The sequence below is a fragment of the Lutjanus erythropterus genome, chromosome 11 (genome assembly GCF_056507025.1).
Source record: "Lutjanus erythropterus isolate fLutEry1 chromosome 11, fLutEry1.hap2, whole genome shotgun sequence".
NCBI classification, from domain to species: domain Eukaryota; kingdom Metazoa; phylum Chordata; class Actinopteri; order Lutjaniformes; family Lutjanidae; genus Lutjanus; species Lutjanus erythropterus.
The window spans coordinates 32,139,911-32,157,202 of record NC_139327.1 but is presented as its reverse complement, the minus strand read 5'-3'; the positions used below and the strand labels follow the sequence as shown (position 1 = coordinate 32,157,202).

The window sequence follows — 17,292 nt, the reverse complement described above, 5'->3', positions numbered from 1 at the left end:
TTGGACACTATTTGAATCCGATACAGGAATGGCGGACCCCGCCACTGACAATGTGAACTACTACTGCTATTAGAGTAGGGGTGGGAAATTTTTGATACAGGATGGTACTTTTAAGACTTTTCACAAATACTGCAAATGCGAAGTAAACCTTTTAGTATTAAAATTATAAAATTAATTGATTTTTCACTCCAGGTTTTTTCTGGTGATGTCAGCAGAGGCCACAGTCCCATTTTGCTGCCATAAAAATGATTCAAGTGAGATAAGTAAACAGAAAATCTCATTAGATAAAACAAACACTGACAAAGGTTTCCTTTCAGGACAAAATTGGCAATTTAAAAAAAAGGCAATATATCGCCACACAGGATGTGTTATCGCAAAATGGTTAAAATCACAATGATATAATTCTGTGACTTAAGTATTGAGATAATATCATATCAATAAGCTTCTTGTGATGCTAACTAATGAGTAACTAACTAATGATAACTAATGAGTGAAAATACATTTAACGGCCATAGCAAAATAAATTCCAGACCAAAAAATTGATTTTTCCTACCTTCTACACATGCAGCATCTTTCACATCACAAACACTAATATTTTAAGCACTTCTTACCCTTCAGGTAAGCAGGATAAATAACTGCAACAGAAACTGTTTTCTCTCTCACTGGCTGCCAGTGTTTTGGGGTATTTTTGAATAAATGCATTAGTTTTGTCAATTTATTGTTTGATAATTGATTTGACCTATTTTGTGGTTTGAGACAGTTTTTTGGGTTTATTTAAGTATGATTTGAGATGACATATATGTTGATTTTGTAATGATTCAAACTGTATTTTTGTTTAATTCTAATTTTGTAACATATTTATGTAACATATGTTTTCTTCCATGTAACTCACTGATGTAGGTGCTTGTCTTGGTGAGGACACTTATGAAAATAGATTTCTAATCTCAGTGGGGCTTTCTGGGTAAAATAAAGAAATTAGATACAAAAATAAGCACGAGGTCCACGGTAGGGAGCTGACAGTGACATCCAGGAATACCATGTTAATAAAAAGTAATTTCTATCAAGCCGTTTTTAGAGTCTGAAGCTCTTTTGTGATTCAGATTCAGTGTGACAGTGATGGTTCTGCAGCTGGAGCGTTGATTGGCCGGTCAACGCCTCCGTCTTTAGTTTCACATTTTCACTCTCGGCTCTCTACTGTGTTAATATTGATCAGCTCATTCATTCTCTATGGAGCAACTCTACATTTAACGTCTTATTTCTCTGGTTGTTGCTGTTGGAAGAGATAATAACAGATGCTTCTTAAAGCTGCTACGTGTAACATTTTTAGGTAACACCACATTCATGGACTACATTCTCCATTAACCCCACCGCTTCCTGTCACATCCCACAATCCTCTGTGTCTTTGGCTTTACTGGAAAGGGCAAACGTGTTGTCGCTGCCATAAAGCAGTTAAGCAGATTTCCTGCCAAATTTGGACATTGTAAAATGCAGCAGCGACTGCCAGACTTATGGGAACATTTGTTTACTGTAATTACACTAATGACTTTAAGTTAATGTGGTAATATTTTACCTTGATTAAACGCCACATGCAGCAGCTATGAATTGATTAGCATTCCAGCTCTGAGTCCGACAGTAAAACAAACACTTACAGCAGGCACGCATGGTGCAAATCAATACATTTAAAGAAATGTGCAGTGTAATGAATGTAAATTATTGCTTTGGCTGATACAACAGTGGACACAGTGTCACATTCAATGAATAAAATAGAATCAAACAATCATGAATGTGAGCGTGTGAGAAACATTCAGAACAGAATCTCTGCATGGGGTCAAATCAAAGGCAAGAAAGTTTTGCAAACCTGTAAAAAAATTAAAAAAAAAGCTCAGGAAATATTTAAAAATTCTTTTTCTGGGCGTTAATATGTGGAGGGAGATTAAAAAGTTATCAAAATATCAAGAGAAGGAGCTCTTTCAGTGTGAACTGGGATGCCTAACACCACTTCCTAGCTTACAGCGAGCGAGCGAAGCTAAGTTCAAAATTGTCCAAATGTACTCCAAGCGATGACACACAGGTATTAAGTCCGCCTTGTTTTTATACTTGGGGGACAGTTAATTTCCTTGTTACCTCCAACAGTTTTCCTCACAACTTGTATCTCCTCATTTTCCTCCCAAACCTCATCATTTCTGAGCAAAGGATTACTGCTGTTTGTAAAAGTACCAGAGTGCACCTGTGACGGATGCTTGCATGCATGTGCACACTTAAATTGTGGCTCATTTCAGATCAAGTAATCACTCCTCCAGTGACAAGTTTACGTGCATTACATTAATCAACTATAACTGAGCACATGATCAAATGTCAGACTGACTTTATGAGCAGTTTGATCATGATGAGAATAAAAGGCTGCACGCAGCCCATACGAGCGTTCACTCTGTCTCTGCTGTGATTGCAAGTCTGCATCACACATTTTCTCGTTAATTAAATCTTAATATGACAACTCTGACTATTCAGTTTGTTTTCATTTGTCTCTCGTCTAAAACGTGAGGTGCAGAGGGCGCATTAGCAGCATGCAAAATGCTTACTGCCTGGAGGAAGATGCCTGTCACTGGAAAAACATGCTTTAGGCATGAGTCGACCGTCAAGCACTTAACGAATATTCCTAAATCAGAGAAAAAAGTGGCAGAGCATCATTCTAGTGCACTCTGGCACCACTACATCTATGTTTTTGAGGATATTCTTATTAAAAAGGTGTATTATAAAAGATGTGCCACTTTTTAACCAGATAAATTAGTCTTTTGTCGTCCCTGTTGACTGCTGACCAGAGAGGAAACATTAAGGATGTCAGTGTGGTTTTTGACCGAAGAAAACAAGTTGGAGGCAAAAACGGTATATCAAATAGTGGACGGGGTGACTGCGATGTCATTTCTGAAGGTGGTTCTGGTGGCGCTGGGAGTTCTAATCCAAAAAAAGGGCAAAAAGATGGGAGTGTGGGTAGAGCTGAGGTGGTTGAATGAAGTAGCTACTTAGCAGCTAACCATCTGTGATGGTACCCACCTGCCACTGAAGGAGGGCTCTCTATTAATTATGCAGAAATTTAAAACTTATTGTAATTTAAATGGGTGAGTTGTATAAAATGACTGCCCCACACAGTTGTCATGGTTGGGGAAATTAGCTTTAGAGACCAAAAGTGTTTTTACGAGGTTGTAAATGTGTTTATTTCTGCTGTAAAACTGAGCATTTTAATATGGGGTCAATAGAGACTGACTTACATTTGGAGTCAGCCTCAAGTGGCCACTCGAGGAACTGCAGTTTCTGAAACTTCTGCATCAGCTTCACTTTTCAGCTGCTGAGGTCGCTGCTTGGAACAAGAGCGCAAAACTTTACAAGCAGTTTTTCAAACAAGCATTATTTAGTCTGTTTGCTGACACACAGAGCAGGTTAGGACGTCTGAGTCAGGATCAACTGATTTAATCTGATGTCTGCTCGTTCGCATCACTTACAGTTAGGAAGCAGTGTAAAAAAAAACACATTCAATCTGTGTGACTTAACTAAACAAAGAAAATATCTCTGGACATATATTTATCAGGTTTGCAAAACTTACATTTGAGCTCACAAGAAACAAACTGCTGCTGTGATTGTTAAATTCTCCACATTCGATATTTTGGCAAGGAGAAGTCTTAGGTGTGAACGTCATGTTGACATAAAAAGTACAGTACAATCTATCTATCAATTACCTACTGTAATACAGACAGAGTTAAGAGATGAACTGGCCCTATAGTGTCTGATAGCTTTTGATTGAATTGGCGCCAGTAACATTTCTTCATTTATGCTTCAACAAATCATTTAAACTTACATTATATATCATCTATAGCTCTTCATTCTGAATACAAAATATTGTTTCTGATACGTTTGAGCTCGCGTCTGAAAGTCTGACCAGCTAATTGCCAAAATATTCTGAGCTGATGATCGCTACGCTTCTGTCTAAGAGGGATTTTTGGCTGTAAAGTAAATTTGGTTTGTAATGAGAAGAAGCTCGGGGTTCATAACTGAGGTGTAACGGCTGTCATACAATCGTCATGAATCATTAAAGCAACAGATAATAACGATGAGTCGTGATGGTGTGGTGCAGCCTCCTCATGCACAGCTACAATCGCTATGGTCATCTCTGATGCTGGTGGTCTGACGCTGCAGTGCGGGCGTAGAGGCAGTGTGTGTGTGTGTGTGTACGTGTGTGTGTGTGTGTGTTTGTGTTTGTGTGTGTGTCTGTGCAGTGGTTGAATGAGCTTTTGGCAGTGACGCGACATGACGTTAGCTGGGACAAGGTGGGCTGAGCAGGAAAGTAGGAGGAGGGTCTCCCCAGATGTGTCCAGCAGTTTGAGGGTAAAGGGTTTTCTGATTTCGGATTGGCCTACCAGACATCCAGAAGAGACGTCTCTCTGTTTGGGAGGGGGGGGCATGAGGGGGGGCGACAGGGAGGGTCACAGGTCAGGGGGTGGGGTGTGTGTGTTTAGAGGTTGACCAGGTGGAGGTCGGAGGCGGAGAAGTGAGGACACAGAGCCATGTCCGGGTTCTTCAGCTGTCGCAGGATCCTCCGGTGGAACTTGGAGCGGACCCGGTTGAACTCCATGATGTCACTGGGATCCTCCTCGATCCAGAAACGGTGAAACTCCTGCATCAGGTAACCTGCCATGAAGAAAACGAGAAAATGATCCTTTATGTTGGGTCAACAACAATGGATCACATGATTACGTATACATGAAAGAGGTCTCTAAGCTAAGTTCAGGTTTTTTGAAGTGTGGTTATATGAGGTACTAGTCAGTGTGTTACCTACAGTATATGGAGGTCAACAGGCCCCCCAAAGCAGCATCAAACATGACATGCCTCACTGGAGAACATACCAAACGCACCCTTCCAATCTGGCAGTCTATTTAAACCGCTAAACCTCTCATCTCTCCCTCTGCCTGTCAGTGCCATTGCTGCTTTGCAACAGCGTGACTGCCTGTTCATTCAGCACCATCATCACCCCAGCATCCACCTGCTGGGTCCGACAGGGGGTCCAAGATTTGTGTTCATCACTTCTCAATATCCCTATGTAAACATAATCTGTGAGGAGAGATGAGGTCAGAGACTAGACGCCAAAATCTAACTATGTTCTGCTGCTGCAATAAACATCCTTAAATGTGAGTTGTCTGACTGATTTGTATTTTATTACAGTTTTATGTGTGCAAGTAAGATAAAAGGTTGGTGCAGGTTGGTGTTGTCACTTGAAACAAGCGACTAAAGACAGAACCCAAACAGGCCAATATTTGCAACATACAAAATGTGAGCAAAATAAATAATTCTGCTTTTGTAGGGAAAAAATATATATTCCAATCATCTGAACTCACAGAAGGTCTGCTGGAACTGCAGCAGGCTGGGCATCTCTGGGGCCACATTGTACAGGTGGGTCTTCAGAGCTCCACTCACCAGCAGAGAGTAGGCCAGGTCTGTGATGTTGATGCCCACAATGGCAAAAGAATATCTGGAGGGAGGTGGTGAAAATACATGTTAGTTTACAGGAAGCTGTTTTTTTTGTTTTTTTTTTTTGTTTATTTGATGGTTTTATTAGTTGAGCGATTAAAAAGCTAAACCCAAACTTCAATCTGCAGGAGGGTGAGGAGATAATGACTGAATTTTCATTTTTGGGTGAACTATCCCTTTAATGAACATCACGATGCACATATTTTAGACAGCAGAGATCACAGGTAGAAAGTTTTTCCCTTGGGGAATTTGTCTCGGACATAAAGGCTGTGTAGTAACCTGTCGGTCTGCAATGCATAAAGCATCGTTATTTACACAGATATATATTTTGCATCATTATGCGCATTTTGTACATACTTCTTAAATTCCCCTTTTCTTTATTTTAATTTTTTCTATTTATATGCATTGCTGCTTTATATCTATGTCTATATATTTGCCTTGGAGAGTAAGGAACATATTTTTACATGCTATATTAGTTGTATTATTGCTATATTGTCTCTTTTATATATTGTGGTAGACTGTTGTTACATACTTATTTTCTATTTTCTTATAATTGCTCTGTTCTTTTACATTTGTCTATTCTTGAATCAGAGCATCTGTAACATGACTAATTTTCCCCCGGGGATCAATTAAGTGATTCTGATTCTGACTAAAACCTCCCAACTGTCACTTCTGGCAATGTCCACATGATCCAGATGTGAGCGGGGTGTGGTGGACTTTGTGGACGTGAGCGGAGAACACTGCATACCAATCACTCACTAAGTAAAAGTTAGCACACGCACTGTACAGTTTTCAGACTCAGCAGTAAATTACTCGGAGCTCTCCGCTCTGCTGGAGTGTCCCCGCAGCACCGAGTGGGCTTAAGAGGATTCTGAGAGACTTTTTAGAGTCGGCCCCGGTGCTTATCAGAGCTGATGCAGACTGCCGGCAGGAGGCAGAGCAGGAGGACACGCAGCAGTGGAAAAAAAAAAAAAAAAAAACACTCCCTGCCTATTAACACACACACACACAGTTTCTCCTGCCTGTATACACACACTTGATGGCCACATCACAGAGCCCTCACTGCTCAGTATTGAGGCCAAACGTCACACAGCTCCAGCAGCAGCAGCCCACTTTAGTCTCCTCCACACACACACACACAAACACACGTGCATGGCACCGTACAGCACATGTGCAGAGACTTACCCAATAGCTTTGTCGAGGTTCTTCTGTTCCCATTCAGGCTTGTTTATCTCACTGTGAAGGACACACACTGGAGTCATGTTCTGTCTGCATGTGAAACAGCACTGAGTTCACCACAGTGTGGATAAAGTCATAATGAAACAACGGTTTATGAGCTCCCTAACCTGATTTATTTCCTTTTATCTTCTCTTTGTTTACACTGACTGAAAATATTCTGTGATGGTCTTTTGATTTTTTTTTTTTTTTAATGAAGTTAACATTATGCAGTTACAGTTGAGCAGTGTTGAAGTTCTCAAATTATGAGTCAAAGTGGAGTCCCAGAAGTCTTAATCTGAGGTCAGATCCAAGTTAAAGAATGTCAAGTCTGAGATGAGTATAAGAGTGACTCTAAACTGCACGTTTAATGTCTCTGGAAATTTGGCTTTAAATAGTAAAAACGCATAAATGATATGAAAGTTGAGTGTCTCATTCAGCATCCATAAAAATAAATATTCTTAACTATTGGAAAACCGAGTTCATTTTGCATTTTAGACAATATCTCCAGACCGTGTAGGTCTGACTGACATGTCCCTGCTGTTGTGGACGCGGCCAGTGGCCAAACTGACATGACAATATTTTAAATTAAATCCCCAGGTCCATTTGTTCTTACTGAGAATTGGTCACATGTGGATAGTTTATTGTTTAATTTTAAACATGTTCACTAATTGATACAGCTCTATCGCCATCAAGATGACTGGAAAATTCAACTCGGCCCAATAACGTGTTTTCCGTTGATATGACAGCTGGTGTAAATCGGGTTTAACACATGAAACAACAATTCAGCTCATGAAACATCGACCCAAAAGAGAGAAGCTATGAATGCAGTGAGAAGAATGAAAGTGAAATCGGGTACCTGGGCTTTCTGTGAGTGCTCCTACAGTGCATGTGAGAGTCATAGAGCGAGGCATGGGCAGAAAGGTGGAGGTGGAGGAGAAAAAGAAGAAGAATCTTCATTTGTGAAATGAGACGGCTCACTGAGACGCCGGTGACAAACAATACAAGCAGCAGCAGCTGATAAAAGATGAGGCAGTGAATGACATCAAGCTGTAGGGATGAATATAGTCAAGCAGAATGTGGTAAACGCAGAGTTATGGATGAATAAAAGCAGTTTAAAGTTGAAGGGATACACCACATGTCTGGTAGAAAGGTAACTTGGGCCAAAAACACTTGGTGTATTCCTTTAATCTTAGCATGCTTTGGTAAAAGTTGCTAAAGGCGTGGCTGTCATACTTGTGCTTTGGTTGCAGGGAGTCGTGGAGCATCTGCAGAGCCGTCGCCTTGTCGTGTTCTGCAAAATACCTGCAGAGAGACGAAAGATGCTTCAAGAAAAGGGATTTCAGGAAACACAATTTGATCATACTGAGGCCTACACATGTGCAAAAGATGACTATTAATTATCTATAATATCCAGCTCTTACACTGTAAAAAAAAAAAAATAGTTGAGAAAACTTTCAAGGCGCACTGCAATAGATTTTTGAATTTTGAGCCCAACTCAAACTGTTAAGTTTTGAAATAAACTTTAAAAAGTTTGCTGACCTATAATCTTCAGTTGAGATAATTTAGTTTGCTTCTTTGTAACAGTGAGCTGCAAACCTGATTTGTCTTTTTTTAAGTACCTGAAAAAAAAAAATATATATATATTAATTTTAACATTTATTTTCAGTTCAATTAATTTACTCAGTGTTTTGAGTTTCTAAAATTCAAAGCTTTAAATTTATCTAAAGAAGTAAATTATCTCCGTTGCCTTGAAATTTTGAGTTTTCTCAGATTTTTTGTTTTTACAGTGTATGCAGTTATTGCGTCACTGCACATTTTTTTAACCAATGACTTCCTGTTCTCCCAAAGAACCTGTGTATGTTAAAGCTGAATCATAAACATTAATGTGTGTTATATCCCACTAAATATGTCTTATATCTCAATAAAGTTTAATATTGTCTGACTGTTTTGTATTGATTCTGATCAGTGTTTGACAGACAGTGAAGAGACTGAGAGCTCACAGCAGGTTGTGCAGACCCAGCAGGCCCATGCCTCTGAAGTCAGTCTTTGGATCGCTCCCTTGGAAACCGATCTCACACCACTGTTTAGAGATTCGGCCGGTGAGAGGAGTGTCAGGACGCAGCTCCTTCCATAACTGCAGCACAGACACACACACACACACACACAGACACACAGTACAGTTATTTCCTCTCCTGACAAGATATGATCTCACTGTAGTGTCAGTCCTAACATTGTACTTCATGAGCCTTCTGAGTGTATGAATATTTAATCACCAACTTAAGTTATGGTTCAGTTTTTCAGGAAACGCGTATTTGCTTTCTTGCAAAATCAATACTCTCACGTGTATCTGTTCAATATGCAACTACAGCTGGCAGCCAATAAACAGCCAATAAACATGGATAAACAGTTTGACAAAGCTAGATTATTGGATAAAAAAGTTGAAATTGTCAGCTAAAATAAAAGTCATGATAGATAGAGCCGTTATCTGATAACCATTTGAAATAGTTATAGTGCCTTCAAATAGGATCATGTTTTCCGAAAGCTCCGAGTTCACAGCGTCATATTAGAGTTCATGATTTCTATTTCAGCACGGCCTTAACTAAAAGTAAATAATATATAAATGATTGAAATAGTTAGCTTAAAGTAATAAATAGCTAGCTAGCTAAATAGTTGAAACAGATGGCTAAAATGAATGGATGAACTGCTGAAATGGTTAGCTAAAGGCATAACAGTTGAAATAGCTAATGGATAAATGGTTGAAATAGCTAAAAGTAGTGGGTAAATGTTTTGAATATAAAGCTACAGTTAATGGATAAATGCTTGAAATAGTTAACTAAAACTAATGGATAAACAGTTAAAAGGGTTATGTGAAAGTAACACATTAGTTAGCTGGTGGATAAATGGTTAAAATAGCTAAAAGTAATGAATAAACATTCAAAATAAATAATAACAAGTCCTGGAAAACAGTTAAAGAAGTTAGCTAAAATAAAGTCATGGGTAAATGGTATTTTGCTATACAGCATGTTAGCTAATAATAAGGGATAAACAGTCAAAATAGTTAGCTAAAATGAATGTATGGCTGAAATAGATAGATAATCAAGTGGGTGATGAAACAGTTAGCTAAAGGTAGCCTAACAGATAACATGAACAGGTTAAATACATTAGGTAAATGGTTGAAATAGATAGCTAAAATAAATAGTCTTAACAATTAGCTAAACATTTAGATGAAATAAATAGCCAGATTAATGGATAAACAGTTGAATTAGCTAAATTTAAATGGTAAACAGTTTGAATATTTAAGCAGCATTGTTAGCTAAATAACTGAAATAGCTACAAGTAATGGATATAGATCACTTAATGGTTGAAAGATTTAGGTAAAGTAACGTAATGGATCAACTGTTGAAATGGTCTGGTTAAAATAAAGATAAATTACAGATAAAGTAGTAGATAAATTAATATTAGTTAGCTAAAATTAACATTAGTGGCTAAATGTCTGAAATAATGGCATAATTGATGAAGAGGTAATGTCTGACAAAAAGGGGTGGGGGATAGCTGGAGCCTAATTAAGCTCACAAATAAAGATTATTACTATTTTTTTTATAATTAATTTTGCACTTCAGGTAGCCACAGAGAGCGGTGTACCTTCATCAGCATGTCCTCGTGCTCGCTGTTTTCACAGTCGTACGGCTCCCTGCGCAGCTTCTCCACCTCCGCCACCAGGCTCCTGTAGCCCACGATCTGCAGCAGGCTGGCCTGAAGAGAGATGCCCAGCCTGGGGACACATGGACAGAGGACGGGCTGTTTAAATCAGGGAATTAAGATTTATTAATGCAGTGATGTGCCATGTCCAACCACAGTCTTTTGTTCTGAGTGGGGGTTCACAGCTCAGGAAGTGTGTGTTATTAAATCATTTTCACACTCACACTTTTGCAACTTATCTCAAGATTCAAGGTGTTGACACTCAAGTGATAACATCTAATTTACCACAACACCCCAACATAAGTGATACAGCGACATAAATGTGACATTAAATGCAGCGTCTCACTGAGGGTTGGTGTCGGGGTTGATCTTCTTCAAGGCCATGATGTCGTCGATGGTCTTCTCCACTTTATCAGGGTGGACGCTGAGCGCCGACTGCAGCAGCTGGAGGGACAGACAGAGGAGGAGAAAGTGGGGACAGACGTAAACAGACTGAGGCTGGAAAAACTGAGCAACACGTCTGTACTACACCGGAAATATTGAGCATAGATTTAGAGAGCCGTACCTCATTCTTGGAGTACCTCAGCGATGACTCTGGAAGAAAATGGTTGCACAGTGTGAGACAGCTGCATACAATACATTTAAACAGCTGCTTCAAAAATATATTTTGAATATTGTTCAAGGCAGATATAAACATTTATGTATTCAGCTTGAATTGTGACTATTTCCCATGGTGTCCTAGAAATCTTTTACAACCATGAATAGAAATAAGGGTGCATATAAAATGGATAGATCCAAAAAAAAAAAAAAAGAGTTCAGAAACTAGTCATGGAAGTTTATTTTCATTTCCAAGGCACAAATGCTAATGCTAATAGATATAATGGATGTGACATTGAGTTATGATAATACCACAAATCTGATGTGTATGGAATTTTTTGTTTGTTTTATGTTTGTATTTTTTTTTCCCCTTTTTACTTACAGTGCTTTACATCTTTAATTGAAATAAAAGTAGCAGCTGTGACTTAAACGTGCAAAAAATTGGTATGAATTACATCCCTACATCTCAGTGTAAAGCTATTTTGAAATAATAATTGGTTCATGTGTAAAATAACTAAATGAACTGAAAAAATAAACACGAATTTAAAAGCAGGCAGGCGGTGCGTGGGCCTACCTATCTTGAGGGTCCTGCGGGCTCCGTGCTTGTTGTTGTAGCAGATCCTCTGCAGCTCGCAGCGTCCCGTGAACTTCCTGACGACAAACTTGAGGCCTCGCCACAGACATTTACAGTAGAGGAAGACGAAGAACTGGGTCACCACTCTGGAGAGGAGACACAACAGGAAATAGACAGAAAGACAAATTTTATACACGACAGATTCACAGGTTTTTGAGCAGATAAGAGTGATGATCCTTTCTCAGGCCCAACAGTTTTTAGAGTCCAGAAAACTGCCTGGTATTTTACAAAGAAGCTGAGAAACATTTTGTGCAGCAGAAATGATTCTTGCACCCGTTTCCGGTCTTGTTAATCATCTTGTCAGCTCTCTGATTTATCTGGTACACAGAGTCTTGGAACACGTCCACACTGAGCCGCTTAAATCTGTAAACACACATTTTTCTCTCTGTTCTGACCCTCCATCCAGAATTAAATGTGCATGCAACTTCTCTGCAGGTATATCAAATCATTAAAATTAACAAAAAAAAACAGCTCACGATTTTAAGGAATATCGTGCACTATGATTCAAATTGGTCAAACTTTATTTTAAACTGATCTTGAAACTAAAAAAATCCTTTTTAAAGGGGCACTCCACCAATTTTGTAGCTTGATCCATACTACGGAATAAAAGGAAATCTCAGCCTCTGCAGCTTTTGACCTTTCTTATTTAAAATCTGTCTCTTGTGAGTCCTGCAGGTTTATGGACTTGATCTACTATAGTACAGTTGTTATTAAGGTCCTTTACTGCCCTGATCAAATAAAACGTAGGCTAATTGTCTTCCTTGATATTGATTATTACTTTCTGCCAGAAAGCCCAGAAAGTCCTGCAACCTAACTTATTCCATGCACGATATTGGAGGTTTATACTAAAAATCCCATGATTCTGTAGGATAAAAATAGGTCAAATGGGCTGAATAATCACTAGAGTGATACATCTGTATGGGTGCAGAAGTACCCAGTGATGGTGGGAACAGAGACATGGAGAGAAAAACAACAGCAGGGAGGAGGATGTGAAGTAAAGAACGTCACAAAACTGCGCAGCATTTCTCGTCTATCAGGTTAAACTCACAGCAGATCACAGCGAGCTATTTTTACAGGTGACACAGAGAATGAAAATGGAGATTTGTGTCTTGGGAAATGCATACTGTGGTGACCCATTAAGAAACTATGGAAGCTAAATGATTTCCAGCCGCTTCACTCTGCATGTTATTTCAATGTAAAACCCTATATCATCTGATTTCATGACGCTTTATTAAAAAATATCCAGGAAAGAAAATACGGTTTGTGCAACATAACAGAAACCTTGTGGAAACTGAAGTAATGAACTGCAGATTTAAGACCCAAATGTGTGTTTTTCATCTATTATCGGGACATTTGCAGTGAAGCTGAGAAAATCCATCATCACAACATGTGCTTTGAATAACCTACAAACCCCCTACACAGGCAGGGCCTCACCTCCTTCTTTGTTTGTTTGTTTTTGGTGGAATAGAGTTTACAACCTTTTGAGGCAGAAATAAATCTGATGCTGAGCGATTGCAGCAGAATATCGTCTTCCATGTCAACAAAAACAGAAGGTATAAGCAGAGTCCTGAATGGTTAACTCCTCCTTCTATCCTTCTTTTCTCCTCCGTGGATGAGACTGGCATGTTAAACAGCTCATAAAGACACTTTGTCATTTCTTTAACCTTCAAGGAAACACAAAGACGGGCTGAGTGGGAGGATTCAGAGGCAATACTGTTAAAAGACAGAAGACTGGATGTAGGTGTGGTTTATACCAGCAGTTACGTTAAATCAGTCAAATGTTGCATTTTATAACTTAATATTCACACAAATACAAATAATAAATTCTACAAACCTTTACTTGCACCTGGGAATTTTGCATTTTTTTTTGGGGGGGGGGGGGGGGGGGGTTTGTTGCGGCCTAAAATCCCTGATTTCACTGCTACTTTTCTCAAATATTGCAATGCATGTTGAGATGTTTTTATGCATTTTTTGCAATGACCTTGCAAAAATGAAGCTGCTATTTTTTTTGTATAATTCATTACAAGTCAAAAATAACTTGTTGCAGGCAGAATAAAACTGCTCTCTGTCTCACACCTTACCAAAAAGATTCAGGACTATAAAAAATCTCACAAAATCTGCTGTATTTGAAAATTAAGAATTGCACCTGGGAGTTATTCCACAAAAAAACAAAATATTTTTGGAGGTATGGCTCAGTCAAAACATAATAACAATGACAAGCCTTGTATTCTTTTCAGTTGGAAGCTGCTGGGAGCTTCATTTGATTGGTCAGATTTGATTGGTCAGCTGATTACTGAAAATATATCCGACAATGTTAAGTACAGCAGAGTGTGACAGACCTCCACTGTCGTCCGTGAGCTCAATAAATGTCAGTCTGGACTTAAAAACTACACGTTTATAACAGAAGTCCTGGGGGAAATGTGGAGTTTCAGAGACGTGGGCGGCAGACTGAAGCAAAAAGATGCCGTTTGTTGCATATTATGGGATGTCGGATCCAGTATTTTTTGTGTTTTCTCATAAAATCTCCCTCTCTGCTATTCAGACTTCAGCTGTTCTGTTTATTTGATCTCCCTTTTGCAAATTCCTCAAATGTGAGGCACATCACTAAATCACTGGAGTTCCCCTTTAAATTGTTCTGAGTGCTGATCAGCCAAAACAATTAAAGGTGCGACATGAATCATTTCTGCATCAGTAAGCTATTAACACGTTCACTTTAGCACATTAGTATAATTAGTGTAAACAAACAGACGACAGCGAAACAGATTTGGCAGCTTCGTCTGGGCTCCACTGTTCATTAACAGAAAATGGACCCAAATATCCCTGAGACCAAAGCAAAAACAGTAAAATGTCAACTGAAAAATGCTTTCTAACAGATTTATTCTCTTAGGGAGTGGGGAAACAAAGGGGTTTATGGGAAATGTAGTCTGAATTGGAGAAACACAGCTAGTGTGAGAAAGCACCTGTTATTCATTTTGTCCTAATTTGTCTCAATAAAGGGTGAATGTGCGTTCTGACTTTTAGCCTTCTGTCATAAGAGTCAAAACTAAACGTGGACTATGTTTACATGTGCACAAATATCCCGGTTCTGCTTTGCACAAGAAAACATCGTATCCTGGTTTCAGAAACCTCGACATGCTACCCGGAGTACTCAAACAGAAACCAGGTGACATGTAAACACCTGAGCCAGACTTCTGAACATACTTCTGAACAGGGCCCCGTTTCCCGGGACCTCCTTAGCGCTACGTGCATCATAAGCTGTATCTTAAGGTCTCTCTTACACTTACGGGCTGGTTCCCAAAGTCTCCTTAGCTAAGGTTTATCTTCTGAAAGGTACACCTTTAGAAGGGCGGTCTGAACCAATCGTAAGCTGTCCCTTAGTGATGCATTCTGTTCATCAGTTTTAGCCTTATTAGACCAAAATTATGCAAATGGTCAGTTGCAATATAGCGCAGTTCCCTTTTCTGTAATATTAGATTGAGGTAAAATGATTATGGGAACACTTCTTATATTAAAACAGCCTTTACATGTGATAAACTGATGTGTGCAGCATTGATTGATATACCTTCAGCACCGCAGCAAAAGACAGATCAAACTTATGATGTACTTTAACAGCTTTTCCTCAGAACATCCACTAAGGGACAGTCTGGAGAACACTTGTAGGAAAGTAAGTTCCTTAGAAACCTTTGTAATTATCGTCAATCTTTATCGTCCATAATATAATTATCGGCAGATAATTTATCGCCTGATATTCATCATGCATCTCTAACTTTAATCAGGACTCCAACAATATATGGTTAATATATTAACACTAAGTGTTTATTATAAATTATGTGATAACGCTTCAGATTACAGGTTGCAAAATACTGCGCAATTACTCTGGAGTTATATATAGTTATACACGTAGGTAACAAGATGGACTAAAGGGGTAACAATGTGTGATTTTACAAAGAATTTATACTGTAGTTATTTTTTTTATTAAAGGGTAAGTCTGAGCAGTGATGCTTTAGATTACAGCCCACATGTCATATAGTTACTGTGGAAGTATGGGTAATAAGGAGAGATGTGTCAGTGTCAGCTGGTACAAAAAAAATATGTAAGTAAAATAAAATAAAATAAGGTAAAAAAAAACAAACAAACTACAGAATAAATTCTAGTTAAATTCATCACAAACGTCCAGATAATTGCTCAGTAGATCGTTCTTACAATGTAATAATAGAACAGGTACCCTTATTTAAAAAATAAGTACTGAATAAATTCTTTGTTGCATTGGTGGTTACTGGTTGTAGCCTAAAACGTTACCAAATATGCAAATCAATACAGAAATACACATCAAGCAACATGACTATTAATAGAGACACCAGGGAGAGCACCTGGTTTTACATGTGCTGTATAATGAAGAGGCCTCTTCTCACAGAGACCCACTCAAACCAGTTCACACCACAACAACCACTTAACTGGTCACACAATATCATAATCGATTGGAAAGAGCTTAAATGGGAGAACTGGGAATAAACAGTCAGCAGCAGGTCGATGAGAGAAGACAGAAGCTTTTAGTGAATTTCTGCACGTTTTGACAGAATAAATAAATGTATTCCTCAATAAATTTATAATAATGGAGCCTTTTTTACCTGAGAAAATGCTTCATGATGTCTGTTGTCTCCTGTCAGGTGTCTTTCGCGTGTTTCTGTGCAGCGATCACCTGAAAACAGACGAGAGGACGAGTGTTAAATGTGTGGATGGATGAAGAGGAGGAGGATGAGGAAGAGGAGGCCGCAGCTCCGGAGCTCTCCGCGGTGCTGAAGGTGGGATCTGCGGCGGTTTTACCCTGGTTCCCCCCCACCGGCATACAGCCCCTCTTACTCGGCTCAATCAGCCGCAGACGTACACGGTAACATATTCTCAACCGTTACGAACGTTTATGTCACCCTTCACAGAGCCGTAATCCAGTAGAAGCAGGTTATTAATGCTCCAACGTCTCGGGTCTGATTAGCACAAACACGCTGCATAATCCGTAAGACAGCATGCATGTAACGTGGGCCGTGAAGGCAACACGAGCAATAAAATCGATGCAGCAATAAGGCGACATTTTCTCTCACCGGTTTCTAATAATAATGATGATCAGAGGAGGTGAATTAAAGGTTGCAGCTGCAGCGTCCGGTTCTGTTCACTCGGCTCCAGTCGTCTGCTGCTCCTCCATGATGACTGACTGAGGCTGAGCTGCTTCAGTCTAAAAGCTACAGCACAGCAACGCACTGCAGAATACTAAACCTCCACCAACACAGCACTCTCATCAATTTATACATCATCTCGTTCCTTCTTTCCTCAGATAATGATTTAAAACAACGCCAAAGTCTGAATATTGTTAGATTTTGTCTGAAGGACCATAAAATATATACATATTTGTGCAGATATTAGTGCATAATTGCATAATTTCTGATTTAAATGTTGCTGGTTGTTTCTGGGAATTGCACCTGTAACCTACAGGACTGACGCAAAGTAGCTGTAAGCAGTTGGCAAGACCAACAAAAGCCCCTAAACATTATTTTACTTTGTCACTCCTGTGTTTTTTTAACCTCTGTCGGCCACTTGGGGGCAGTGCAACGAGATGTAAACTGACATATAGGGAA

The 17,292-nt window shown here is 39.2% G+C and overlaps 1 protein-coding gene across 1 annotated transcript; it reads right to left on the bottom strand.

Annotated features, from left to right (window-relative positions):
* Positions 1-2,587: 2,587 nt before the first annotated feature.
* On the bottom strand, positions 2,588-16,400 carry elmod1 (ELMO/CED-12 domain containing 1). The gene is made up of 10 exons (XM_084729991.1): positions 16,294-16,400; positions 11,606-11,751; positions 11,000-11,028; positions 10,781-10,878; positions 10,378-10,507; positions 8,736-8,869; positions 7,969-8,037; positions 6,703-6,753; positions 5,385-5,518; positions 2,588-4,680 (listed from the first exon to the last, which is right to left on the bottom strand). The coding sequence occupies exons 1-10, from the start codon at positions 16,308-16,310 to the stop codon at positions 4,505-4,507; spliced, it is 984 nt and encodes a 327-aa protein (XP_084586117.1). The 5' UTR covers positions 16,311-16,400; the 3' UTR covers positions 2,588-4,504.
* Between the last annotated feature and the right edge of the window lie 892 nt (positions 16,401-17,292).